The sequence below is a fragment of the Anomalospiza imberbis genome, chromosome 2, assembly GCF_031753505.1.
Source record: "Anomalospiza imberbis isolate Cuckoo-Finch-1a 21T00152 chromosome 2, ASM3175350v1, whole genome shotgun sequence".
NCBI classification, from domain to species: Eukaryota; Metazoa; Chordata; class Aves; order Passeriformes; family Viduidae; genus Anomalospiza; species Anomalospiza imberbis.
In genome coordinates, this window is record NC_089682.1 from 18,874,784 (window position 1) to 18,901,948 (window position 27,165).

At 38.6% G+C, this 27,165-nt stretch overlaps 1 protein-coding gene across 2 annotated transcripts; it reads right to left on the reverse strand.

Moving 5' to 3' along the window:
• Positions 1 to 1,079: 1,079 nt before the first annotated feature.
• On the reverse strand, positions 1,080 to 24,557 carry PRPS2 (phosphoribosyl pyrophosphate synthetase 2). 2 transcript variants are annotated; one of them, XM_068180061.1, is made up of 8 exons: positions 24,381 to 24,557; positions 14,440 to 14,623; positions 11,766 to 11,786; positions 9,022 to 9,120; positions 7,855 to 7,979; positions 5,168 to 5,341; positions 2,222 to 2,381; positions 1,080 to 1,361 (listed from the first exon to the last, which is right to left on the reverse strand). In XM_068180061.1, the coding sequence occupies exons 1-8, from the start codon at positions 24,500 to 24,502 to the stop codon at positions 1,269 to 1,271; spliced, it is 978 nt and encodes a 325-aa protein (XP_068036162.1). In that variant the 5' UTR covers positions 24,503 to 24,557; the 3' UTR covers positions 1,080 to 1,268. The 2 variants fall into 2 exon arrangements, with proteins under 2 accessions (XP_068036162.1, XP_068036163.1); XM_068180062.1 differs by lacking the exon at positions 11,766 to 11,786.
• Positions 24,558 to 27,165: the final 2,608 nt, after the last annotated feature.

A 27,165-nucleotide genomic window follows, 5' to 3' on the forward strand; every position in this document is an offset into this window, starting at 1 on the left:
TTGGGTAGGAAGCTTGAGTTCCTGTGATCTAGGTGCAAGGATAGTATTTTAATACATATTACTCCTCTAACAGAAAGACTGAAAACAGTTCCTAATAGGCTTCAAAGACCTAATTACAAAATTACAATTTTGAGTCCCAATTCCCCTGCCCTAATTCATTACTGACTGCATTACCCATATTTAACCATAAGCTGTCCTATAACACAACAGGAAAAGTTGTTTTCATAATGATTAATTCTCTAATGTTAAAGCATTCAAGATTAGTTCTGTACCCTAGTTCACTCACTGCACAGTCAAGTATTGTGGTATTTTGTAACAAGAATTTGGAGATGATCCATTGACTGCTTGAAATACCCTGTACTTTCAGATACTTTTCAACCATGGTACAAGACCAGTCTGTGTAAGTGTGTTTAATTTTCTGTTTGGACTTGGCACAATAAATCTTTACAATATTAACAGGAAAGCTTTTATTAAATTAGTCCTATCATCACAATCAGGGAATGTCTAAAACTATTGAAAATAGAAAAAATGAAATTTACACCAAACTGCTCACAATTAAAGCTTGGTCATTGTTTAGACAACTGATATTAATAATACTGGGAATACCAAAACATCAATCTTACAAGATAGCAACTTTACAGAATAGATGTTAAACAAACAATTTAATGTGATGAGAGATTTACAAAAGAAAACAACAGCCCCAAATATCTTGTGGGGAAAAAAAGTGAACATTAGGTGTATCAAACAGGTCATACTATGTATCTGCCAACAGTGCTTCAAAATTAACATGACCTTTCCATATTGTGAGGGCTCACAAAATACTGTTCATGGCACTCAAACATAAACAAAAACCCCCAGCTGTTTGCCCAACAGATTAATAGACACAAGAAACTCAGGTCCATAGCATTTAGCTTAACACAGAGAATGATCTTACACGTATCCATCCCGTTAAGTTCTGTGAACAGTTTGCAGTTCTGTATAGAAAAATGGATCTGACGCAGCAGTTAGCTGAATGTGAGAACAGGCACATAGAAAATCTTGCACAACACGTAAGACTTCCAGACTGTCAAGAGAATTCATAAGGTTTCTGCAAGATGGAGATTTATTGCCCATTTACAAAGAACAAATGGTAATTACAAGACAAATATGATAATTAAACAAACAAGCTCTCAAATTGTACAAAGATAATTTCTCATGGTTGATGTGCATACTTAAAAACAGTGTCAGCTTAAGAGACCTTTGCAAAGATGCAGTGTAATCCCCTGCAGTTACAAGGGGACGTGACTGAACAGGTAAGACACTGATTCACCATTGTGTGTTCTTCGAATTGCCTCTGCCAGGATCATGGAAATGTCAATAAACTGAAAGAAAAATTGAGAAGAAAAATTTGATGGCATGCCAAGAGCAATAAACTACGCAGTTTAGAACCATATAAACAAACATTCCATCTACCTTTGTAGCTTTTATTTCTAGAAAGTAATAAAACATTAAAGCTTAGGCATTGAATATATACATAAGAACTGCAATAATACCAAGTAAGAACTCAGTTTTTGAGTAAGAAAGCACTGATTAGGATCACTGAGCATTGTATTGTTGAGTACTTCTGACAAAGGGCATGTTGTCAAAAAGCCCCACTATTCTTGCCATCAGATGGCAGTGTCTACTTCACATAAATACAGTTTAAAGGAAGCACACCTTTTTAAGTGCTTGCCCTGTTTCAATAAATACCAAATGTTAAGCTTTTAAAAAAATCCAGTAAAGCATTTAAAACCTCAGTCTTTTATGTTTTGCTCCACTCTGTACTAAGGAAAACCTCCAAAAGGGATACACAACTTTACAGAACAATTCCATTTGTGTTTTTCAAGAAAAAATAATGTCACCTGGGATTTCTGTGGCCTCCTCAACAGAATAACTAAGGTTCTACATGCAAATATTGTACGAATAATATTGATTAAAAAAAAAGAAAAATCCAGTCAATTTTATATTTGTCACTTTTCCACAATCAAGCATACTCAAGGTGTGGCAAATACCAAATATTTTGAAGTGCCCTGTTATTTTACTTGAATCCCCTTAAAACAGTTCTTTAGCATGTTTTAGCAAAATGTTTTGCAAAGAATGTATTAAAGAATATTAATTTTATCTCATAGCACAAATTCTAGCACCAGTGAGCGGTGAAACACAAATACCAACTCTAAAAAATTACATAAAAATACCACTGTACCTGTATTTTTGGGCAATGTTTCATTTTCTCTTCTTGGGGGATTGTGTTGGTTACCACAACAGCCTCAAACGATGCATTATTAATCCGAGAGAGGGCAGGACCAGAAAAGATGCCATGAGTCAGAATGGCATAAACTTTAGTAGCTCCAGCAGACATTAACCTGTAGAACACACAAAAATAGCATGCTGTGATGCATGTTTACATACATGGCTATAGATAAAGCTGGATACAAACTGCCAAAATACATTTTACTTACAAAGTCCTACATACAAAATATCTACAAAATAATTCAGACATTTGTATAACCTCAAAAAGTTGGAATTGTCTCAGACAAACCCCCAACAAAAATTATAATTAAATTTAAAAGTTCTTATTTGCAGCAGTGATACTAATCTACAATGCTGCACTTTGGACCACATCAGCACAACATAAAAATGAACTCCAGTACAACCTTTCTATCTTAACCAGGCAAAAAATTAAGTAGGTTGGAGGGCAGTATTCACAACTCTATTATTAAATATGTGCCTCCATTATTTTCTCCCTTTATTTTCATTTGCAATTCAAACAGTTCTGCTTGGAAGGAGTTTCTGAGGAAGAAGAAATGTTAATGATTAAAAGCCTAGCTTACTGCAAAGTTGTGGGAATACATGCTGCTGATCCAAGCCCACAGTGAAGTGATGCATGAGGAGGAAAAAAAGTATAACTCAAAAAACTAGAACATCTTGTGAATGAGTCAAAAATATCCTAATTTAGTTTCTAATAGCTTCAATGCCTCCAGATGCTCAGCTATGTCCTACTTGCTTCTCTATCTAGTCTTAGTAACAGAGGCCCTGAGAAATGGCATTTTATCAGATCATCAAAAAGGCACAGGAGGAAGCATAAGAGAGAAAAAAAAATAAAACCACAGAAACATCGTCTCACTTTGAACAATTTAACAGAACTTAAGTTTTCTGGTCTTTTTCAGCATGACATTTAGTACCTGCAGCCTATAAGCTGTATCCATTACAACAGGGTGAGTATGTACCAAGTGTGTGTACTTCAGTTTTTACTTAATCAAGTTGATTTGATGTACCTGAAAATATATTTCTTAGTTCATCTGCTTGAATCGCATCTAGGTTGCTGAGACATAAAGAGTTCTGAGGAGTATTTTGGTGCATGAGTCTTATTATACACAAAGTACATCCCACCTGGATTTGACATTAATGAAAAGCACTAGTTCATGCCAAGAACATGACACAAGGCAGCATCACTGAAGCAAAAGCATCCTTGTTAGTGAACACTGCAGATGAATGACAGTTTTAGAATTGGGTCTCTAGAAATGTACTGAAGGTAAATAAAGAGTACATCTTTCAAAACAGGAAAGAAATAAAGGTTTTTGACAGGAATTAACTTCCTCTATGCACAAGAGTATTAAAAAGACGTTGGCTAGGCAATTTGTGATTTTGATCTGCAAAGGGCACGGCCTAAAAGAATACTTTGAGATATGATGTAGATTCGAATGCAGATAGCAAACAACTACACAACATCTCCGCAAAATTTCATCCAATTTCCATGAAAATTGTAAGAAACACAAGACTATATGTGAGTTTTTGACATCCTTTATATAGGTGCAAACAGCAAGTCTGCAACTAAGAACTGTAAACTCATGAGATTAACTTTACTTCAAACCACCAAGAACAATGTCTAACTCACTTGTTGCTTTCATACCATTTCCCACAGCATTCCCCTGTGAAAATTTACATCTCGTAGCTTGGACAGGTATACTTTTCACTGCGTAAAAAACTGGTTGGATGGCTGGGCCCAGAAAGTGGTAGTGAATGGAGTTATATCCAGCTGGCAGCCAGTCACTAGTGGGGTTACCCTTAGGGCCAAACCCATTTGATATCTTTATCAGGGATCTGAACAAGCAGACTGTGGGCACCCTCAGTTAGGTTTGCAGGTAACACCAAGTTGAGTGGGAGTGTTGATCTGCCTGAGGGCAGGAAGGCTCTGCAGAGGGATCTGGACAGGCTGGATCAATGGGCTGAGGACATTTGTATGAGGCTCAATAAGGTCAAGTCCTAGGTCCTGCACATTTTTGGTCACAACAAGCCCATGAAGTGCTACAGGCTCAGGGAAGAGAGGCTGGAAAGCTATCTGGTAAAAAAGGACCTGGGGGTGCTGGTTGAGAACCAGATGAACACAAGCCAGCCCTACTACTAACCTGAAAAGAACCAGCATAAAGGCACCTGGAAAACAGAAGTAATCCTTTCTCCTTAGCACTGCTAGAGCCTTAGTTAGGCTAGTGGTTCTACATTCACAAGTTCCTCTTCAAGAAGTGGAACAGCTGGAAGGAATTCAGAAGATGTCACAATTGAACAGAAGTCTAGAAACCTTGTGGAAAGACTGAACATACTCATTACTCAAGAGGGAAATGAGAACTCTTCAACCAACTTTCAGACAGAAGACAGGAAAACTTATGCTCACCTCCCCAGATGAAAAGGACAAGTAGTTTTATGCTTAAGATTTACAGTGAAAACTAATATTACATTTGCATTGGACACGATGGTGAAAATACTTTGCAGTGTTAAATCCAGTAAAGCTTTGTTAAAGATAGCCTAAGGAGAGTGGAAAGGCTCCGTGATGAGGTTCAAGGAGGAAATTATTTTTGAGCTATTGTTTCTGCCTTGGAACTATATAGTGCACAAGATGGACCAAGACCTTTCCAAGTTATGACATTTTATTTATGCTGTGCTCTTCCTAGGTACAGATCATATATTTAGTAAATATTTTCTCAATTCATGTTCTAAATAAGGACACAGCTGAATCACAGAACTGTGACCTATCAACTCAAGGGTCAGAATGACTTTATACTACAGAGGTTAGGTTATAGGCTTTGAGAACAATTTCAGTCATCAGCTTTGAGCGAGTGAGAACTATAGTGAGACAGATCATAGTAACACTTACTTGTCTGCTGCATGACATATTGTGCCACATGTGTCAGCCATATCGTCTACAAGAATTGCTACTCTGTCTTTCACATCACCAACCAAGACCATTCTGTCCACTTCATTTGCCTTCTTTCTTTCCTTATGAATGAGAGCAAATTCCACATTCAGTCTGTCAGCAATTGAAGTAACCCTAAGTTACAGGAAGAAATAGACCATGTTTAGAGAACCATTTTAAAAGAAAAAAACAGTCATACAGATGTATTTGTCACAAAACAGTTTTTGCCTTCTGGCTTTCAAATTACCACAGCAAAAACTTTTGCAAGGAATGAGACAGGCAGAAGCAATCTTAATTCACTGCTAATTATGAACCAGAGTGTCTTAAGCTATACCCCAAAAATTAGTTTTTTAATTGAGTTGACTTTGGTTTTCTGTCACTAAGTGCCTGGCTTTGAAAACATTTCAGCTATTTACAAGCTTTTATTAAGCTGCTGCAATACCAGTCACACTAGGTAATTTAAAGTAGGGGGAAGTCAATTCTAAGCCTACAGGAATGTGCACTTTAACACTCTAACTGAAAAATACCATTGCAGGGTTTAAAACCAAGACAAAGGGAGAAAAAAACTAAACAAGTTAATAGTGATTAATAATTATTTTCACAGTACTTGACTAGTAATCAAGTAGCTTACTTCATTAATAATTCCCTTAGCATATATCTGCTTGACAAAGACCTTTTACAACTCTTCAGGGTGACCTCTGGTGGCCAAACAAACTTCTAATAATAAACTTCTCTTGTTACAGACTTCTGTTTGCTTTTTTCCAGTTTGTTTAAAATAATAGAGCTCTTAGGTATAAAGAGACAGGAATAAACAATTCCATGTTTTTTCCTAAATGCTGATGCAACCTTTTAGCCTACCTTTTTAGACTATGAATGTTGTTTACAAGGTTATTAACATGCATGGTTAATAAAGAATACAATTTTGTTTCTTTACCACTTAAATATGGAAGTTTTAGTTACCGTATTTCAACAAACGGACGATAATCAAAAGCCAAAAAATTTTGGCATTTTTTTATGGATAGTGCTATGGATATTTCATAGCAAGTCTCAATACCTCAGAGTCATTAAGATATCAATAGAATTTCTATGCCTTATCTCATTTGCAACATCTAATAAGCTGGGGAAAAACCAAGCAAGTGGTAAGGAACAAAAGACAATTCAAGTATTTGAAATGAGTGCAAGAAAATGGATTTATTTTAAATTAATATTACAGATTTAAATTTTAAGACCATTTATGTTCAATTTTCACATTCTATTAACTTTTTGTTAGATTTTATTTTGAAGTTCTACATATTTTAAATAGAAAGGTCAAACAATTTTCTTTAGATGTTATTACTGGAGGTTAAGAAGAAGCTATGAATTTATTGAAAACAACATCTACCCCTGCTTCACTAGAAACTGGTTGATTGTATTACAACAGAAAGACACTAAAATAGACTGTACTATCTATATTAAATACAGTGAGTGATTTCTGAAAAATAAATTTTTATGATTAATTTGATAATGCAGAAATACCTGTTAGGGGAAAAAATGCTGTCTTCTGACTTGAATTCTATGCAAAGATTGTATTTTGTGTTAAAAACAAAACCAACATAAAAATCAAATGCAAAAATAACAGTATCCTGATCAGAACAAAGAAATTTAACTGACTAAGTGATCTTCTAATCTTTTAGAATGCTTTCTATGTTCTTCACATTCTTAACTTGATTAATCTAAAAAAACCAAATAAAAAAAAAAAAAAGCAACTAGGGGTTCCACTCAGTCTTATTTCCCTAAAAATCATCACAATATGAATGTTCACAACAGACTCAAGGACTTCAATTAAAATCAAATGATGACAGACTTTCACACTTTTCCCCATACTACATTTCAGACATTTAAATTGCTATTGGCTTACAGGAGTCTTACTTCATTTGTCTTTGTTCCCTCTGCAGCAGCAGCATGAGCAATAAAATCTGAGAATAAGCCTTTTGCCTCAATGCCATGCTTTATGACCTCACCAGCCAGTCTGCTTCTGAGCTTTGGCATTGGTTTATGCTCAATCAATACCAAATAAAACAGAGTCTGCTAAATGAGTAACACATGCTGTGAATGAAGAAAGCCTCCAATGAACTAAGTTTTCAATTTTTACCCTTCGTCACTCAAACTTTCATTCCCTTTTCTAGTATTTATAATGCAAAACTTGGGGTCAGCAGGTTTACATCTGGAAATCAATAATGGAAAGAAAAAAGAAATATGAGTCAAGCAAGCTCTTACCTAAATGCCAGCAGGTACAGTGGGAATAGGCCATATGCTTTGACAGAGAAGGGAAACTTAGGCAGTTCCAGAGCGAAGCAGGAAGAGGTGCAGCAACTTGACTAAAGAAGCAAGCAGCAGGAAAAATCTCTTCCCTCTGGTGGAGGGATTCAGCTAATGAGGCCATATCCAGGGAGAGAGAAAAATATCTTCTTTAGAGTATAGAAAGCTTCTGAATGTTTTCAAGCATGAGCAGCATTGGAAGAACTAGCTGTTCTGTTTTTACAATGCAGTTGGGTTAATCATTGACATACCATATATCTTGCACAATTCACAGAGGAATATAGAAGACTAGACAAACTGGATCATTAACCACTATATGTAAATCTAATTGTTTTAGGCTTGTGTAGTACCTTTTTGCACCACCCGCATCAGGTGAGACTATGATACAGTTTCTCCACTCAGGAATGTTCTCTTTAATCCACTGCAGGACTGCAGGTTCTGCATACAGGTTATCTACTGGAATGTCAAAGAAACCCTAATCCAAAAGAGAAAGACTTTAATGAATATGTGTTTGTATCTTACCTGGAACAAAGACAAAGGGAAAGAACCAAGACATTGCCTTTCATGAGTGGCAGAACTTCATTAGTATTTTACACTGGTCTAATTCAGCTTTTGCTACTACTATCAAATTCTGTTGAAGTCAAATAAATATTAAGATCTCAAAAAATATCACCCAAGACTAGAGAAAAAGGAAACAAGTGCTCTCAATTGATAGAAAAATCAGAAAATATGATCACCTCGAGGCACTCAAGTTAATTCATGCTAGCGAAAGCTCTCAAAACATCCAGTGAATAATACTCAACTTCCATAAATTTCAACTGCTTGACATTAACAGCAGTATTGCAACATGGGGAGGACTCAAACTAAAATGGAATCTTTGTACAAGTTGTAAAAACAAGAAATCTGGTTTAGACCTTTTTATTTATGTGACAGCCATCTAGCATAATAAGAAATTCTGATTAAATGGAGCACCAGAATGGAAACATATGGTGTTTTCTATTAAAAAATAAGTTATATTGAAACAAGGTACACATGAGAATGCTGAATTATGTCTGCTCTGTGTCTGAGGCAAAGGTTTTGTGATTTGTCAGATTCAGCAGTAAGCCAGGTAAGGGTTGCCAGGCTCCATCTCCACTTCTTTTAAGAAAATATTACACCCTTGGCTGTAACAACAAAACTCGGGCAACACTATAATCTCTGACAAGGCAAGATTAAGAGAATTTGCTCCAAGCCAGTATATTTTATATTCTGGAAGCTCTTATATTAGATTTGGCAAATTCTACCAAAGTTCCAATGCACAAATATTTGAAGTAACTACAAAATCACCCCATAAAATCGAGACTGATCTCTTTCTAAAATGGAGCTTCATTAGAAACAGGTAGCAAGACTTTCTCTGAACCCTCACAGTTCTGTACATAGACTTTCAAAATAATGACCAAAGTCACAGATAATTACTATCAGCTTGTCACATTAATTCAGTAGAGCTTCTAGGACAGCAGATAAGAACCAAAAGTTACCTGGATCTGAGAAGCATGCAAGTCCATGGTGATGATGTGGTCAGCCCCTGCAACTGACAACATGTTGGCAACAAGTTTTGCAGAGATTGGTGCACGGCTCTGAGAAATAAAGCACAAACATTTACATTTAAAAAATATTTCTACTAGATGCAAGGAATAAGAGGATTAGCTATTTTTCTTGCTTTTTTCCTTTACAATATTTGGAATCTAGATATGAAAAGCTTCAGAATTTCAGTCAAACCAGCCTGTCAATCTTGTTACTAGGGTTTTGAAACTCAGTAAAGCATTTAGGAAGATCTAAATCTGTTTGCGCAGTCTGCCTAATAATGCTTTGTATTAAAGAGATTGAATTTGGGATATAGTTTTCCAATTCTTCTACTTAAAAGTTTTAGCTAACCTCACTTCCCTACTCCATAGAAACACTCAATTTTATCTTGTTCTAAGAAACATTGCAAAACCTGAAGATCGAAGGCAAAATGAACCCAACTTTTGAGAACACTGCTTTAAAACAATGTTAGTATCAAGCATTTCTTCATAACACTCTAAAGGTTGTGGCAGATCCTTGTTGGCAGGTGTCTTTTACCCTTTTTTTTTTTTTTTAATTTATGTTTAATTCCTGGATGCAATTAGGAGTCTAGAACTACCAAAAGGTACAGGGGAGGATGAAGAAATCCTAAGTGGAATGAATTAAAGAAGAAAAAAAATCTTATTAGCAAAGTTAATGCCAATGTCAAGAGGTTTTTAAAAGCATCAAGGATGCAGAACAAACAAAGAAAGGAAACTATGACTGGAGGATACGTCACTTTTTTTTAGTTACTCCAAAGTTTTTTTCATTTTTTAAGCTCTGTAAAAACCTGTGTTTCCCTAGACAGTTTTCTCTACACTAAACAAAACCTCCTGCTTTCTTTTATTAATCTTTAAATAAGGCTAATAGCTGGCAATAATATTAACATGAAGGCAGAACTGCAAGTCAGAGTTTCCATCCCAATATCAGACTGCTTTCTGCTGGCACATTATTCTCTCCTGCTACATTTCTTTGTCAAACAGCCTCATTTCACCTCCCAGGAACTTCCTCTCCTTCCAGCCCATACACACAATAGCAGAGTATCTCTGCTTTCATTCCATTGATGCTCAAGGGCATAAGTGACAATGAGCTGAATCACTGACAATTTAGCCTGGATGCTTTTCCATCTGTGTCCTGTCAAGAAGCCAATATTTCCATCAAAACTGTTTCTAGTCTAGGTGGACACCGGGCATTTCTCTGTTTTAACCTGCAGATTGACAACAGACTTCCAGAATAGAAACTGAGATACCGCAGTCTCATTTTATGGCCAGATCAAGTTTATCACCATCATTACTGAAATTCTTCATTTTGGAAACCATCCCTTTTGGGTGTTGTGTTTCACAGAACATCACCCCCATTTTGTCTGTGTAAGACACACAGAAAGCAGATGCAACAGCCAGCATAGGTCTCTGCAATTCAGATGCATGTTGCTCCAGAAGAATTCATCATCATTACTGCTTCAGCACAGTTGATTTTCCACTGAGAACAACATTGCTCTTCATTTAAGTTCAGTTCAGTAAGTTACCCAAAGCTTTCTGGATATTTCTATTATTAGTAGCAAATTTTTGTTCATGCCATTTGAATTCCTGATCACTTCGGCTCATTTTAGCACCTGACATTTTTAAGCTGGACTTCAAAATACTCTCAAATCTCTGTTAACTTCTAACAAAAAATATTTAATATCTACTCTTTTCATTTTGTTGCAGTGTTCTCTTACCAGCTCTTTGCAAAACTCTAGTTTAATGCCTCCACTAAGCTGGACTAACAGGTAAATCTGAAATGATAGGTTTGCTCTCCTGCTTGAACTATCCTATCTTTCCAGAATAGACACTTCCCTTCATGGAAACCTCAGCTAACCTAACCTCATTATTCAGAAACTTGGACGACAAAGGTGAATGAGAACCCATGATTTTCCTTATAATGTAGTTTCTAAGGTTCCCTTCTGATGAGAGAGGTAAGACACAGATTCACAGTATTCATTGTTCAATTCTTTGATGTAATTTCAGATTATTTTCAGAATTATTAGTGTGAAATGCAGCATTAGATTATGCACAGAAACTAAATTGTTAAAAAAAAAATCACTTGAATTACCAGTGGCAGGGGGAATTCACAAAGCTAATATAAATAACATCACAAGAGTAACTGTGCAAAGGACACATAGCTGAAAGTAAAAGTTGCCCATTAAGACCAAAGCTCTGTTGCCTTTAAGCATCTTAGTACATTGTCTTGCTCAATATTCATCACATGCACACTGAACAGAAAAAAAAAAAAAAAAAAAAAAAAAAAAAAAAAAAAAAAGGAAATCAAAAGAAAGCCCAAAGATTTATAACTGGAACTTTCACTTCCAAGAAAGCCAGTTGTGAAGTGTATGGATACTGAATGTTCACTAATGCATTACCCACATTTATAATTTCAAAACGAGATTTCCTTTGAAGCCTCAGAAATTGACAGCCATTATCTTGAATATCCAAATAATTTTTTTAAACTAGAATCTAGGCGTTTTCTTGTAGCAATTATTCCACAGGATTACTGTCATGGCCTAGGCGAAACACAACTGAAATCAAGAAGTGAAACTGAAAATGTTCCTAGTTATACATAATGTAACCCAGTAAGTTTCACCCTTCAAGGCCATATTAATGGAAATGTGTAGTGTTAGATTAAAAAAAAAAAAGATACCTACCCAACGCTCCACGGACCCCTTCTACAAATCAAAAAAACAAAGTTACATGAGCTGTAGAACACCAAACTCATCTGTCACTGTACTTCTAACTTATCTCAAAGGCATCTCTGCAGCATCCTACATAAATGTTTCCTGCCCACAGCTTGGAAGGTTGGCATATTAGAGGATGCATAAGTGCAGTAATAGTCAAAGCACAGAAACATCTGAGCTATTTTTAAGTTTAGCTAGCTTGCGCATCAGATATATTCTAGTTTAGGGCAGCATTTGACTGAATCTAAATTAATTTACTGACTCAGTAAGCCTTTGGGGTTACTGGGAACTTATCATTCTCAGTAAGCCTTTGGGGTTTTATAATCTGTTTCTCATTTAAAGATAGTACAGGTTTAGCGCTAACATTTTCAGAGTGGACTAGATTGTTCAGTCTAAGATTTTTACTACAAGGCCCTTTCCTTACATGAATAAATGAAGAGCACTTTCATTGTTCTCAGAAATCATAACTGCACCAGAGGTATGACGAATACATGGTTATTTTAGGCAGCAAGGATTCAGTCTATTTAGCTCATAATGAATTAAAGTCACTAACTTAAATTCAAACTAGAAAACTACATCCATCTACTGAAGATTATACTGCTTCAGTTCACAGTCAAGCAAACTTCAGTTCATAGTCAAGCAACATCTTCCACCACAGAAGAAAATCTGTGTGCAATCAGAGGAAGAAAATGGCTGGCACTTTACTGACACTTCAGCACAAAGCTTGTGCACTCATGATGGGTCAAGGACCAAGTGATCTGATGCAAGCTGGAGGAAAGATGTCCCTGTCAATAAGCTGTCCAATGCTGACAGCTGTATTATAACTTATTTTGCAACACGGAGGTCAACTACCAAGGTTAATTTCCAAAGATGGCAAACATTTTCTCAATTGCAAAACAGAGGGGGGAAAAAAACCCCACAAACAACAACAACAAAAAATATATGCCTACAGTTGTGGAACTCAGTGACACACAGAGGACAGTCTGGAAAAAAAAAACCAACTCAAAATCTCTATTAATCAAAATCACTTTCCTAGGCTATTCATATTCAGATGGCATTTCTGAAATACAAAATGCTCCTGGATGGCATGCTCTGTGCCACCACACTGGAGGGGTGGGTCAGAATGTCTCTGGAAGTCTTCCATGTGAAGTTTGGGTACCCTTGACATGACAATTGAGATGCATGGAAATTTTGGAATATACTTATCCTTTTCCCATACCAAGATAAGTTTGGTACAGCAGAACTTCCCAAATATGAAGTGGGAAATCAAAACATAGTGAGATGCTTTTCCTTCTTTTCAACAAAATGCCAATTGTTACCCTTTCAAGGTCTTTTGATATAAAGTATATCAGCCCTTGTAATCAAGGGAAAGAATCATCCACTACAAAGCACAGCAAAAATGAAGTACCCAGAGACGTAGGCATAGAATAGGGTCTTACTTTTTAATCCTGGAATTCCATTTTTGGAAGTATAACAAGTAGACCATCACTGTAGTAGTATGGTATTACAGAGCCTGCACTTAAATAATTAATATACCAGAAAATAAGTTTTTTAAAAATTTTGTTCTTAGTTATCACAGGCTATTAGATATTTTGTAATAATTGCTATTATTTTTAGCTTCTCCATTACTTCATTCCTGTTAGGTTTTTTATATAAAAGAACATAAAGATCAAGAGAAGGCTTGCAGAATGGTTTGCTTGATGGCCAAAGTGAAAGGGAGGGGGCAGTCCATTTACAGGAAGTAAAGGAGAGAGACAATCTTCGAAAAATACAATCATTGCAATCCAATCTTTAAAGCCAAATTCACATTTCTTATTACTTCTTCTCAAGTGAGCTTACTTTAAGAGTACCATGCATATAACCTATCAAAGGGGTTTTTATTTGTATATATCGTAGAGATAAAGTCCAGTTTTCAATTTTTTAAAATCAGTCTCACTTTCCACAGAGGGTTTAATACTGTGTTACCAACTTGGCTGAACTGATATATTCATCAGTTACGACAGATCAAATTCAGGAAAAGGGCAATAAAATCAGTAGAGCATTTATGGGGTTTCCATACAGTTTCTTTCCTTCATAAATCAAAACAATTATTACACACAGATTTTTTTTTAAATCTGTCTGGCTGTATAAAATAATGCTTTTGTTAATTTCTGTTCTGTATTGTGGATTTTATCAGTTCCTTCCATTTTGCTCTGTTTAACCATCTAAGATAAAACCTACCTACATAATTGTCACAGCATTTTGAATTTAGTATTTAATTCCATGCAATTAAAATTCTTAAAAAGGTGTTCTCTCCACATTAATAGGGATTAAAAAACCCAAAATACTTTGAAAAAGCAGGATAAACTGCCCAATAAAATGCAGTTTTCTAGCAAAGTACTCTGCAATAGACCACATACATAGAATATACCTATTTTTGCAAACTGAAGTCATGTCAATTATCAAAACACAAGCAAAAAAATATTGTCTCACTTCATTCCTTGTGGATAAAATAATTGAACATTTTATCAAGGGAAAAGGATGGCGTGGGGGGGAAATAAAATCTTTCAAATCACTTAAATGTTTATGAAAATTGTTAATCTCCAAAAATTTCAAGTGAGCAAGCTGAACAGAAGCCTTCCAAAATTACACAATTCTTACCTACCTTGTCTTTCTTATCTTGCCTGGCATATGGAAAACATGGAATTACAGCAGTCACTCTGGAGGATGATGCAATCTTGCAAGCATTGATCATGATGAGTAGTTCCATTAAGTTGTCATTTATTTCTCCACAGCCACTCTGGATAATATACACATCTTCCCCTCTCACACTTTCACCAATCTCTACACTGAAAGAGCAGGAGATGATAATTTCAACACTTAAATTATTGGAAAAGCATTACTAAAAAATAAAAATATAAAAAAATCCAGTTATGTTTTAACAAACTACCATAGGTTTTCTGTAAACTTCCCATTTAGAGTAGGATTATTTTTACAGTGATTTCCCTAAAAGCCTCCTTGACAATTTCAATATAAGCCAGTATGGTGTTCATCAGGTCAGCACCAACCAACAGCTATAAAATCTACACCATGATGTTCAAGTAAAGCGTTTTTAAAAGACAAAAATCTTACAGAAAAGCTAAGAAGGCTGCTAATCAACAGCTTATCATGGCTCAACTCTCATATCAGTTTTTCTATTTGCTCTGTGCTTACATGCTTTGGTTCATTATGTGAGTATCTAAGTTTTTTTGTTCTTCCACGGATTTCAAGACAAATTCTGGGATCAATCACTGCTCACACCACGGAATTCAAAAATTAAATTAAACTTAAAAACAAACAGGAAAAATAAAACTGTTGAATGCATAGTTCTTTCTCAATTCTAGATCCAAGCAAAAAATATCTAACTGCTGAACCACACTAACTTTTCACACGTTACTCCAAAACTTACATATAAATATAACAGAGAAACCTTAGTTTTTCCCTAAATCAATGTACATTGTACACAAAACATACAGACTGCCTAAATAATTAAGTAATCAGACCTTGCAAACCCATGCTCTACTATGTTAGTCTCAGTTATGCTAGAATATATTGAGCCCTTATTTCAATGGTTCTATCGTTACCCAAGACACAAATAAGCAGAAGTTTCTGACTGGAAACCATGCAAATGGCCCAGATGTGGGTAGAATAATTTCTCTAATGGGTCCTTCAATGCTGAGGCTTGCTCTAGGCAAACACAGTCCTAACAAGTTTTGTTTATCAGCTCTCAGGGTGCTATGTAAGACTCCTGAGCTTTCCACAGAAAGGAATTTACTGCTTTTAAACATCTTAATGATAAGCACATTTCATTTATCACTATCAAGATAGTTGAGTACATGCTCTCAACTCCCCTATTTGAGTTCTCTGCAGCCTCAAACCAGCTATATAAAGATCATATATTAATTTTTCTCCTTAACCAAATACATTTTTTTTTTTTTGCCTAAGAATGCTACTAGCAGGATTTCTTAAGGTCAAAAGAAAGCAAATCATCAAACATCAGGTCTCTGGAAGGACAGAGGTGGTAAGAGGGACAGCATCATCTGCATATATGTCAGGAAACCTTTCAGAGGTTTTCATCATTCCACAAAGACTCAATTTTTTGGTCACAAAATTGTTATTTCCCTCTCTAAGTTTTTGACTACTGGAATGAGGCCATTCAAAGAATACTGTTTTGATTGAAATATTTTCTAAGTTTGTTTTCCTTTTTGGAGCTGGACAAGTTTTGGTCAACCTTACTTTTTTCAGCAAGATACTAAGTGTGATACATGATTGGAAAAAACTAGCCAGGCTTAAGTAGGAGCCTTCCTGAACACAAACCCAGCTCCATGTGAAGAATCTACTCACAAGTTTACAGATGTGGCTACAATCATTATTATAGCTTTGTGGTTATTGTGAGGGCTTAAAAAAATTCTGATTGCACCCTGACTCAGCAGTTACACAGACCTGCTTTATAATGAGTGTTATCTCATACCACACCTTTGGAATATGCCCAAAGAAAAATTATTTTATTACTTAGGAAAAAAAAAAAAGGAACAGCTAATTTAACAGTCTAACATTACATACTAGGAAAAAAAATTGGCTGAGGGACAGAAGTAAATGATCTTAATGTTCTCTATATACTGAAAGAACACTTGGAGTTGGTTTACTCTTTTTAAAAACTGTCACTTCTATGCACCTCATTTAAAAAAATAACAGTTTTCAGAAGGTCAAGGAATATACTTTCAGATAAATATAGGTCTGGTTAATACCATGTACCTGAAGTGATGATTTTTCCATAGTCATTAACTATTTTTTTCTTATGATCTTGGGCTACCAATAAACATCAACTCGTAAACAACTTAGAAAACAAACATGTTACTTCTTTCTCTCTTAGTGCATTTGAAAAAGAAGTGTAGCTATGTTTTTAAGGCTAGAATGACATACTTACTTGTCACATAGAAATGTGAGTAGTCACATTTCCCAGTCAACAAGACAGAGCTGTGCAACAGATCAGTACGTCTTATTTCCTACCATCTCAAAGAGTGGTGTTAAGAGGTATTGTGTGGACTCAACAAACAGATACGCACAGAGCTGCCTATTTCACCTTCCCCGAGCCAGAGAGTAAAAGATAACCAGTCATTGTGTTGCAAGTGTTCCATCAGATACAGCCTGTACTAACCACACTGGCGGGGGTTTGGGTGGTGTATTTTTGTTGTTGTTGTTGGGGTTTTTTTTGTTTTTTCTGTTTTTTTTTTTTTTTTTTTTTTTTTTTAAACTGGAGGGAGGGGAATTGGCAGTTAGGGTTTGTTTTGGTTTGTGTTTTTTTGCCCTGTCCCTTTCTTTTTTTTCATAGTCAGACAACCAATAAAAGACTATAAACTAAAGAATCTGGTATTTGAATGATGTATTTCAAATATCTATTAGACAACACTAAGCTAACTGCAGTCAAAGTTTGTGACAGCTATCTTATTAACATTACTACTAAATTCCCCCATCTATCATCACCTTATTAACTGTTTATGAGGTTATTTAAACAATTTCACATAGGGCACAGAGGAAGGACACAAAAACAAGCTCTTGCCTCAAGATTACAAGCTCTGTTTATTTTGTGCAATTTAATCAAATTCAGCTATTTGGTAACAGTTTAAATAAATTTCTCTTCAAGAAGAGTCAACAGAACCTGTACATTAAAAGCCCTGACACCACACAATTGTGTTTAAAAGGGAAATTTACAAAAATCAATAGCTCAGAAAAGTAATTAACTCTGAACCAATTGCTTGGCATCCAGAAGCACAAGGCTCTAGCTGGGAAAGATACACATATGACAGGACATGATGAATACCAAGTTTAAGTGTTGGTATCTGCCTTCAACTTGCAAAGGCTGATTTGAGAGTTCAATTTAATAAGTAGAAACTTGGACAGACTAATAACCAGGAATTAAGGATACAGCACAAAACCCAGTTAGGTTATAAACTTATTTCAATGGCTGAAGCATCCATTAAGCAAAAATCAGAACCAGGAGTAATCGCAGATTGCGATCCTTTTGAGCTAGATATATAGTGCAGTCCCAACTGAACTTAGTGATGGGAACTATAAATTTGTATGTCCTAATTAAAAACCAAGCACTTGTGGGGAAATGGGGGATTAGATATGTAGAGCCAGACTAAAAAGGTAAATAATGTAAATACATAATTAGGATGTTCAAATCATACACTTACAAGGGCTCTATGTATTTTTTTAAATAATTACAGCAGTTTAAGTTTCCAGCCATGCTTATAAAAAGTAAGATTTCTCAAGCAAATTAGATGCTAATAAAGTAGATGTGTATTTCAGGCCCTTCCAACACCCAGAGAAGAGGCCAAAAATGAAGGTCTAGAGTCCTCATACAGTGTGCAAATGGATCGATAGCTCAAAAGTGATGAAACAAATCCACATGCTGAGTTTGCAATTCATTGAAACCCAGCCAATGGCAAGCACTGAGCAGCAGGGTGTGTTTGACCTCTTACCTTTGGGAACACATTTCCCAGAGTAAAGTCTTTCAACCCAAGAGTTTTAACTTACTGGGCAAATATTTCATATGATGTAATGTCACATAACAAAGTGGGTACCAGCAAAGCCCAAAACAACAAAGAAACAATAAAAATGCCAGAGCTGGTTTTAAGGCTATATGGATCCCATATCTCCTGGCACCCATGGTGTCCCCTCTACTCTAGGCTTTTCCACTTTGACTAACAGTTCCCCTGCTATATCTCCATTAACAACTGCCCAGTTCTAATGCAGAGCACTGGTATGGTAAACACCAGAAGATAGGAAATATCTTGTTACCCTCCACTCTGGCACACAGCCTGCCACCACAAGGGGAAAACACCTTTTCTTGAGCAAGTTCTGGGTTTAACAATATGCAGTCCAAAAACTACCCTCAAAAATTTGGAAACAAACATCTAACAGGCCTGAACATGTGCAAAAACTCTTCAAAGGCTGAGTACCAAACTCTGCACCTCAGAACACCTGGGACTGTCAGCCATTATTTGCACATATAAGGGGTTTTATTTGGCTTGCCTTTGTTTTATTTTTCTTGGTGGGGGGGGGGGGGGTGAAGGTGGTGTTGTGAGGGTTTTTTTTTGTTTTGTTTGAGTTTTTTGAGGGTTTTTTTTTTTTAATTTCAAGTATTTAGCATCTACACAAAGATAATAGTGCACCATATATGGCAAGGTCAAATAAGTGGCATTCTCAGACCAAAAGCTTTAAAGGATTTAGGTCCTTTTCCAATTCAGAGAAATGAACAGTGCAATAAATGGCCATATTTGCTGTGTCTTCAATTCCCTATACAAACAAAACACTATTGTGGCTTTAACACATACAGAGCGCAGTCCAGAAACAATTTTTACCTTCTCCAACCAAGCTGGTAAAATCTATTTCTCCAGCCTCCTCTTGCTCATGACAATGTAACCAAGCTGGGAGAGAGGGAAACAGCTGCCCCCACTGAGAGTGGCAGACCACAACCAGCCCAGCTGGGAATCACCTGCTCAGCAGCTGGGCAGTATAAAGAAACACTTCATATCCCCATGTGTCTCTAATCCCTACTGTCTTCAGCTGTTCTAACACCAGTTTGTGACTTCAGCTTGCTCATTCCATGGTTAGGGATCTGCAAACACCAAACCATCTACTCAGTGAGGGTGATACAGCTCATGGATGCACACCAGCTGATCCAAAGGAACCAGGTTACACGAGATGCAGTAAGGTCAAGTCCCATCTGAGACAACTGCAGTACAAGGATGGTGATGGGGACATAAGAAGGAAGTCTTAAAACTAGACGACAAATTGTAAATACCTAGGACATAAATTTCCAGGTTTGCTCTTGATTTTTTTCAGTTACTTTCTTCATGAAACAAAGTGATTTAATTTTGCCACTTTGTGTGAAATACAGACTCAAACTCATCCTGGATTCTCCAGGGAAATATCAACTACTTTTTCCTAACTTCCAAGATCAAACATCAGCCCACGACATCCAGTTTAATTTACTCACAAAAAAATGGCTCTCATATCAACAGCACAGATTTTCCCATACAGCAGACAATGTCTGTTCCATATTTCCTTCTGTAAAAGCTAAATGACATTCACTCTTATTTGATGTTTCTGAAACAGTCCAACTTCAGCAGCTGAATAAGGCTGAGGGTAGGAAGCCTTCAAATTCATATGTGCCAGGCAGGACTTCAATTCCCTTCCTCTCTGATCAAGAAAATCTACAAGACTCACTTCAGCCAGTGGGTCTGACAGCAAGAAGCCAGGAATCTCAGAGGAATGGGTGGCAGCACTAACATCTTTCACCAGGAAAAACGTGTGTAAAAGAATGCCATCTGTGAGTAGTTTCTCCATTTTGAGAATAACAAGTACATCAAGGGCAGAGTTAAAATAAATAGTCTTCAGAGAAGGAAGAATACCCTACCTTGTAAGAAAATAAAATTATTTACAAAGTAATGAATTTAATCATATTTTTTCAATTGACTCACCAAAAATATCTGCACTGGGGCTTAACTGTACAGCAACTTTAATTAAATGCCACCTCAGTGTATTTGAAGATAATTTTGCAAAAAGCTTCAGAGTGTTTAATATCTGTATGCATCTGTTACATGTCAGTCTAACAGTTTCATGATGCTGAGGCTACAACAGCCATCCCTGTTTAAGGACTTTCATTCCTTTCTTCTTCCTCCAGCCTCAAAACTGCTGATGACAGTTGGCTTGTGGGGTTTGAAGAAGATAAACTGACTAAGCCCCCACTGCAGTCCTTATCATTTTGCCAGATATATAAGGTGGTGCCACCCAAGCTCCTACCATGACACTGTGGCTGGCACTTAACTGACACACAAGCTGTGCAGACTAACAGTTATTGTCCACAACCAGAGTTTATTGAGGAGCTCTGGTGCTGCATTTGGTAGGGTTGCCTGACTTTAGTAGCCAGCTGAAGGAAAGCATTTCCATACAGTTTAAAGGGAAGGAGGAAAAAAATGGGCAGTAATTGAGTCTGCCAGCAATTTCCCCAACTTTCTCAGCACAGACATTACATTTACCAGCTACAGAACCTGAAAGAATATTGATTGCCTAAATCAGAAGAGGACTGTGATATTATTGCTAGGTACACCAGTCTCTGTACAGACAAAAATGAGAAGCCTTCCCATTTTAAATGTTCTGAAGCTGTAAACATACAGGCACTGGCTATTCAGCCACAGCACTTGTCAGTGGTTGGCCTAACCTCAGCATCAGTTTCTCAAACCCACTTACAGCTGCTGAGAACTGGGACTTAAACCTAAAGCCTGTTTGACTTGAAATATAATGCAAAATATTTAATAACTCTTCCCTTCACTCTATTCTGCAAGCCAGACTAATTACAGCTCTCAAGTGAAAGGCTTCCAGCTAGGACCTTGTGCAAGGATTTCAGCCTGGGGCTGCACACAGTTGTCAACTTATGCATCATTTATATTTAAGAGAATACAGCAAATAGCAAACCAGAGTTTTGAACAAAAGGTAAATCTTCTCTGCAAGTTGCTAACTTAACAGATCTGACAAAACAAGAGTTTGACCCTCAGGCCCAGGCTTATCTGTTTGCATGGGGGATTGCTGGACTGCCACTGGAAGGTTTAAGGTGCTTTGAGCTTTTAAACTATCAGGTTTTAGTATTCTGCAATACTGCAAGTGTATTTCATAATGCCAATACACTTGTTCATAAATTTAAAAATGGAAGAAAAATTATAAAAAAGTACTGTGCTGGAGTCACTGTATATAGGAAGAAGTAATTTTTTGCTTAGATACACACAATTTAACAGTATAGAAAGACTGGAAATCCAGATGCCTCAGGAAAGAACCCCTCTGCATAAGTATCAATTTTACCTGTAGTTTAATTGCAAATACATTGTTGAGGAATTATCTTACTATTATTGCTGGGGATTTTTTTTATAAAGAACATAAGTCTAAAAACTGGAAAGTCAACATCCTGAAGTAACTTGCTAAGAATATTTATTACTTGCAATATTATATAGTGGATACAACTGTACTTGCTGAAGGTGAAACAGGAAATTCAGATTAGACACTCAAAAGAAGGAAGTTGTAAAACAAAACAAATAAACAAATAAAACCCAAACACTTCAAGGTTTAAAATATTAAGCCATATTAGTTCAGGGAATTAAATAAATAAATATAATGTCAGCCTTGCCATGTTGCAACAGAAGCAAACAGAAATAATATTTCTAATAAATACATTCCGTATATGTGTACATCACTACTTCCCTAAAATAATAAACAGGCACTACTAGATTAGCCAAACCACTGACATACTGCAGTCACCACTACCTTCTTTTTAATGGTAGAGAGAAGTTTCCATGCCTGGAAAAATAGGTGTATCCTGAAGCCCAGAATTTCATTAACTTATCTTATAAAATAAAAATACAAATTGTGGAAATCAATTTCTACCTCGGATGAAATCTAAATCAGTTTAGTTCTGCTGTTTGCTATGTTTCAAGCACAGATTAAGATAAATGTCTCTGGAGAAGAAACATTAAAAATATTAGACAAGCTAGCAAGGAAGTCATGCAACCAAATACACAAGTTAAGTTTTATCATGCAGAAAGGAGATCAAAGAGCAATAAAATGAGTATGGGGCTGGAAAGAATTGAAAGAAGATTTAAGCTTTCATTTAATCAGGAATGAATAGAAGAGTTAGAGTGTGCAAACATTAGATTGCATAAACACCAATGGAAGAGGGTTTATAGTAATGCCAGTGAGCATAACTAGAACAAGAGCAACTGCACTGAGAATGCAAAAATGTAGACAGAAAAGGACAAGCTTTGTGAGGGCAATTTTAGAACACATCATGTTAATCTTTCAAAGGAAGCAATGAAAACATGCTTTTTCAGAAGATTCAGAGCAAGAACAGATAAAAAGAAACATACAAGAACTTCAGAGACTAGCCAGATATTTACAGCAGGAACTTGTGTTTCAGAATCAGCTGACAGCCTAGACTCACATACCTATACGGAGAAGCAGTTGCAGTCTTACCAGCTCATGGAGTGAACACACCACTGTCACCCCAATTTAAAATTCTTCATTAAAACTGAGCGAATTAAATAGGTGGGTCATAAAGCTAAGATGACACACTAATAAAGAGAGGTAATATTGATAGAAAAAGCATTGGCAAGCACATTCCCAGACTCCAGGTGAGCAAGCTGTCTTCATGGTTTCACACAGGATTTCTTGCACTGTTACCTGTTACTCCCTGTGTTTGGCTGGCTAGGAAACTGGTATGACTGCACTTCCAGGAGTAAGCCAAAGCCATCACAACAACTTGTATCACTCTCATGTATGACCATCAGTCTTGGACTAGGGAGTGGAGCCCTACAGGAGCTGTAACGGGTCCACCACACAAACACCTGGATGCTAATGCAAAATAAAGACCAGTTGCAAAAAATTCTGCAAGTGTAATTCGACCTAGACCCTTTTTAAAATCTGATCCATCATTACCATCCTGTTCTTATATCTGCCTGTACTCAGACCTACTTACAAAACTGCATGACATACTGTAGTTTATAAGACTATTTTTTTATCCTTAGGTAGCTAAAGGCGATTAACTGCGCAGTTAATTATCTGCGAGCGGCGGGATGCACCTGCCGTCGCAGACGAGCTGTCTGTGCAAACACCGTTCCCACCGCACAGGAGGGAGGATGCTTTTCACCCGGCCAGAGCCGTGCCAGCCCTCCTCCGGCCAAGGAGCTCCCGACGGGAGCGCTCCCGAGCTGGGCCAGCACAAGCCAGCAGGGACACCTGCGGTGCGGTGCTCGTGCTCCGCAGGCGGGGGAAGGGAGGGGGCACAACCAGGGACGAGCGCCGGGCGGGACACACCGCACCACGCCGAGCTCCCGCGGCTGCACCTGCACCGAGCCACCCGTACGCGGGTCCCGCACCGGCTCAGCCGCCCTGGCAGCACCCGCCGCCGGCAGCCCCGGGTGACGCCGCGGCGGGACCCGCCGCCGGCAGCCCCGGGTGACGCCGCAGCGGGACCCGCCGCCGGCAGCCCCGGGTGACGCCGCGGCGGGACCCGCCGCCGGCAGCCCCGGGTGACGCCGCGGCGGGACCCGCCGCCGGCAGCCCCGGGTGACGCCGCGGCGGGACCCGCCGCCGGCAGCCCCGGGTGACGCCGCGGCGGGACCCGCCGCCGGCAGCCCCGGGTGACGCCGCGGCGGGACCCGCCGCCGGCAGCCCCGGGTGACGCCGCGGCGGGACCCGCCGCCGGCAGCCCCGGGTGACGCCGCGGCGGGACCCGCCGCCGGCAGCCCCGGGTGACGCCGCGGCGGGACCCGCCGCCGGCAGCCCCGGGTGACGCCGCGGCGGGACCCGCCGCCGGCAGCCCCGGGTGACGCCGCGGCGGGACCCGCCGCCGGCAGCCCCGGGTGACGCCGCGGCGGGACCCGCCGCCGGCAGCCCCGGGTGACGCCGCAGCGGGACCCGCCGCCGGCAGCCTCGGGGGTGTGTCCGGGGTGCGCCCGTGACGCCAGCGGGGCGTGGGAACGGGACACGCGGTGAGAGGGGGCAGAGGCACACCTGGTCTCCTGGTTGCTGAACTTCTTGGTGACCACCTTGCCCAGCTCCAGCCCGAGCCGGTCCGCCACCCGCTGGGACAGGTCGTGGTGGGAGCTGCCGCTGAACAGCACAATGTTCGGCATGGCGGGGGCGGGCGAGGTCGGGGCTGCGGCGAGAGCGGTAGAGGAGCGCGGGGAGCGCGGTGCGGGGTCAAATAGCGGCGGTGCGAGCCCGCCCCGCCGCCAGGAGCGGGAGGGACCGGGGCGGGGCGAGCCGGGGGCGCCGCGGGGCACAGGTGTGGCCGGCGGCCCTTCGCGGCCACGGGGTGGCGGTCGGGGGGATGGCTGCCACCGCCTCCTCCTCGCCGCTTTCTCCTCCCCGTCCGAGCCCGGTGCGGTCCGTGCCCCGCCAGCCGCCTCTGGAGCGGCGTTCGGCCGGGCCGTTCCTCAGGCGGGCAGGGCTCTCCCCGCGCGTCGCTCCCGCACCTGGAGAGACGCACGAAAGGAAGATCTTCACGGGGGCTCGGCTGCCTAGGGGATATGTGGTTCAGGTGACACCGGCACCTAAAAAAAGCCGAATACAGCTATAGCTAGGTTGATGTGGGGTTAGATAGGTATCTTACTAGTTTTACTTAGCAGAGCTGTCCTTAAATAACCTGTGACCGATTCTGTGTAAACGCTACGCATTTTCCATTAGCTTGGTTTTGTCGATTGTTGCTTAGAAATATGCTCACAAGCAAAGTGCTACCTGAAAACTGACTAAGACAAAAAGGTCTTAACTCTCAGGTAGAGCTGTTTTAATTTGTATGTATAAAAATAGATTGCATTGGATAGGTGACTTCAGAAGCACCTCAGTTTTCCCGCTTTAAGCTTTTTCTTCAAAGAGCAGCGTCTTGAACATGTGGTTATTTATGTTCTGTTCCTAGGATAATTAATGGCTAAATAAACTCCATTCTTGATTAGTCAATTTTTCAACTGAATCTGAAGTCCAGTAAGGATCTTCCTCAAAAAAACCCCAAAAAAACCCCCAGACAGCAACAACAGAAACAAAACCAAAACTAAAAAAAAAAAAAAAAAAAAAAAACAACAACAACAACAAAAAAAAAAACACAACAAAATAAAAAAGAACCAAACAAAAAAAAACCCACACAAGCTAAATTGAATGTTTTGGGTTGGGGAGTTGAGGGTTAGTAGGTTGGGGTTGCCATCATTCTCCTTCTTCTCTGGTCCAGATCCTTGCACAAATTACAGACACTTCTTGCTAAGTATCCCTTCATTGCAGAGGGAATATAAATAAGGGATTTGGCTTATGGAAATATAAGTATTTTGGCTTACCACAGCATAATTCTAGAATCTGTTCTGATATTTGATACATTGCCAGTGTCTCAGCAAACAAAGACTGTTTTTTGGCCCATTCACCGACTTGCCCTCTTTCTATTTTCTTTTTACATAATGAAAAAGAAATGTGTTTAACTGTCAGCACTGTAGGCTTATAAAGCATCTCAAAGTCAAACTTGTGATTCTTCCAGTTCATACATCTTCTTCAAAGACTAATTTTGTAGGTCACATTTTATTCTGAGTTTCTTGCAATTCCAAATTTTGCCCACTGTCCTGATTTTGTTGTGATTTTTAGTACTGATTAGTCTAAAATCTTTAGACTCTGTGACAGGACATCACAGCTGATATTAAGACTGAAAGTTTCAAATCTGTGAAAAAGGAAATTTGTCAATATGACCTCAGGTTTATCAGAACTAAAAGCATTGCTAGACAGAAAAGGGCAATTTGAATTCAAAATAACATAATAAAGGAAAACCATATTTACTGTCCACTCAGTAACACAAGAACTTTTAAAATCGTCTGCAGGACTAGAAAAAAGACAAAAAACCAACTTGGACTGCCCACAGTTTTTTAATATATATTTGCCAGTACTGAACCTTACAATGAAATTGGTGATTGTCTTGATCCACTCTTTTTTCCTTAATGCATCTAGTTAAAACTCTTGTCCTTATAATTAATATATATTCCTTTATCTGCTGGCTTAGCAAGGCAAATTTCTTTTCAGCCCATTAAGACTCTTGTGCCCAACAGCTAATTAGTTTTTATCCAGTAGCTACAATATAGAAATTGCAGATTAAAACTAGTCATGAAGGCTGTCATGCAAAAGAAATAATGGTGATTGACATGCTAAGTGTGATTGTCTTTCCCTTGGTGGTCATAGACTAAAATAGCAGATCAGAATTCAAAAGTTAGCACCATCTCTACTTGAAGCTTTGTACTTTGCTAAAGAAAATAAAAAAAAAAACCACTCTTTCGATAAATGAAAACAATAAGGGAGGTACCTGCCAAACAGGAGAAATTAAAACTCTCAACCAGAAATTGCTTTCTTCCTTTTATCATCTCATTGTGGTTAGAAACAGTCTTGCCTGATGTGTAGGCTGTAATAATCAGGAAAGAATAAGATGCTCTTTTTCTGGTAACTAGTTGTCAGTAAGTATTGGTCAGTTTAGCCAGGACAAAGACTGAAACACCTACAAGTCAGCTGGACCTGAGAAAACATATGTGAATCAGCTCCTGCAACAGGAAGCACTTCCAGCAAAGGTGTGAGAGACAACGAACAATAAGAGACTTCTAAATATCAGAAGCAGAAATCAGAAATTCTCTGATTTACATACAACTGAAAAATTTTTGCCCATCTTGATTTCGTTGCTCTGCAGTATTGCAAATCTTAGCATACAGCTTGCTTTATGATTCTCCTTACTGTTCCCATACTAAAAAATATTACACCATGAAAAAAGTCAAAGTAACTC

Bases quoted from the DNA above. Each gene is read 5' to 3' on its own strand.
- PRPS2 (XM_068180061.1), bottom strand. From the start codon at position 24,502: ATGCCGAACATTGTGCTGTTCAGCGGCAGCTCCCACCACGACCTGTCC. The intron at 9,121-11,765 runs GTAGGTATCTTT...TTTATTTCTCAG, and splicing joins AGGGGTCCGTGGAGCGTTGG to AGCCGTGCACCAATCTCTGC. The intron at 1,362-2,221 runs GTACAGTGGTAT...TTTTTCTTTCAG, and splicing joins AACATTGCCCAAAAATACAG to TTTATTGACATTTCCATGAT.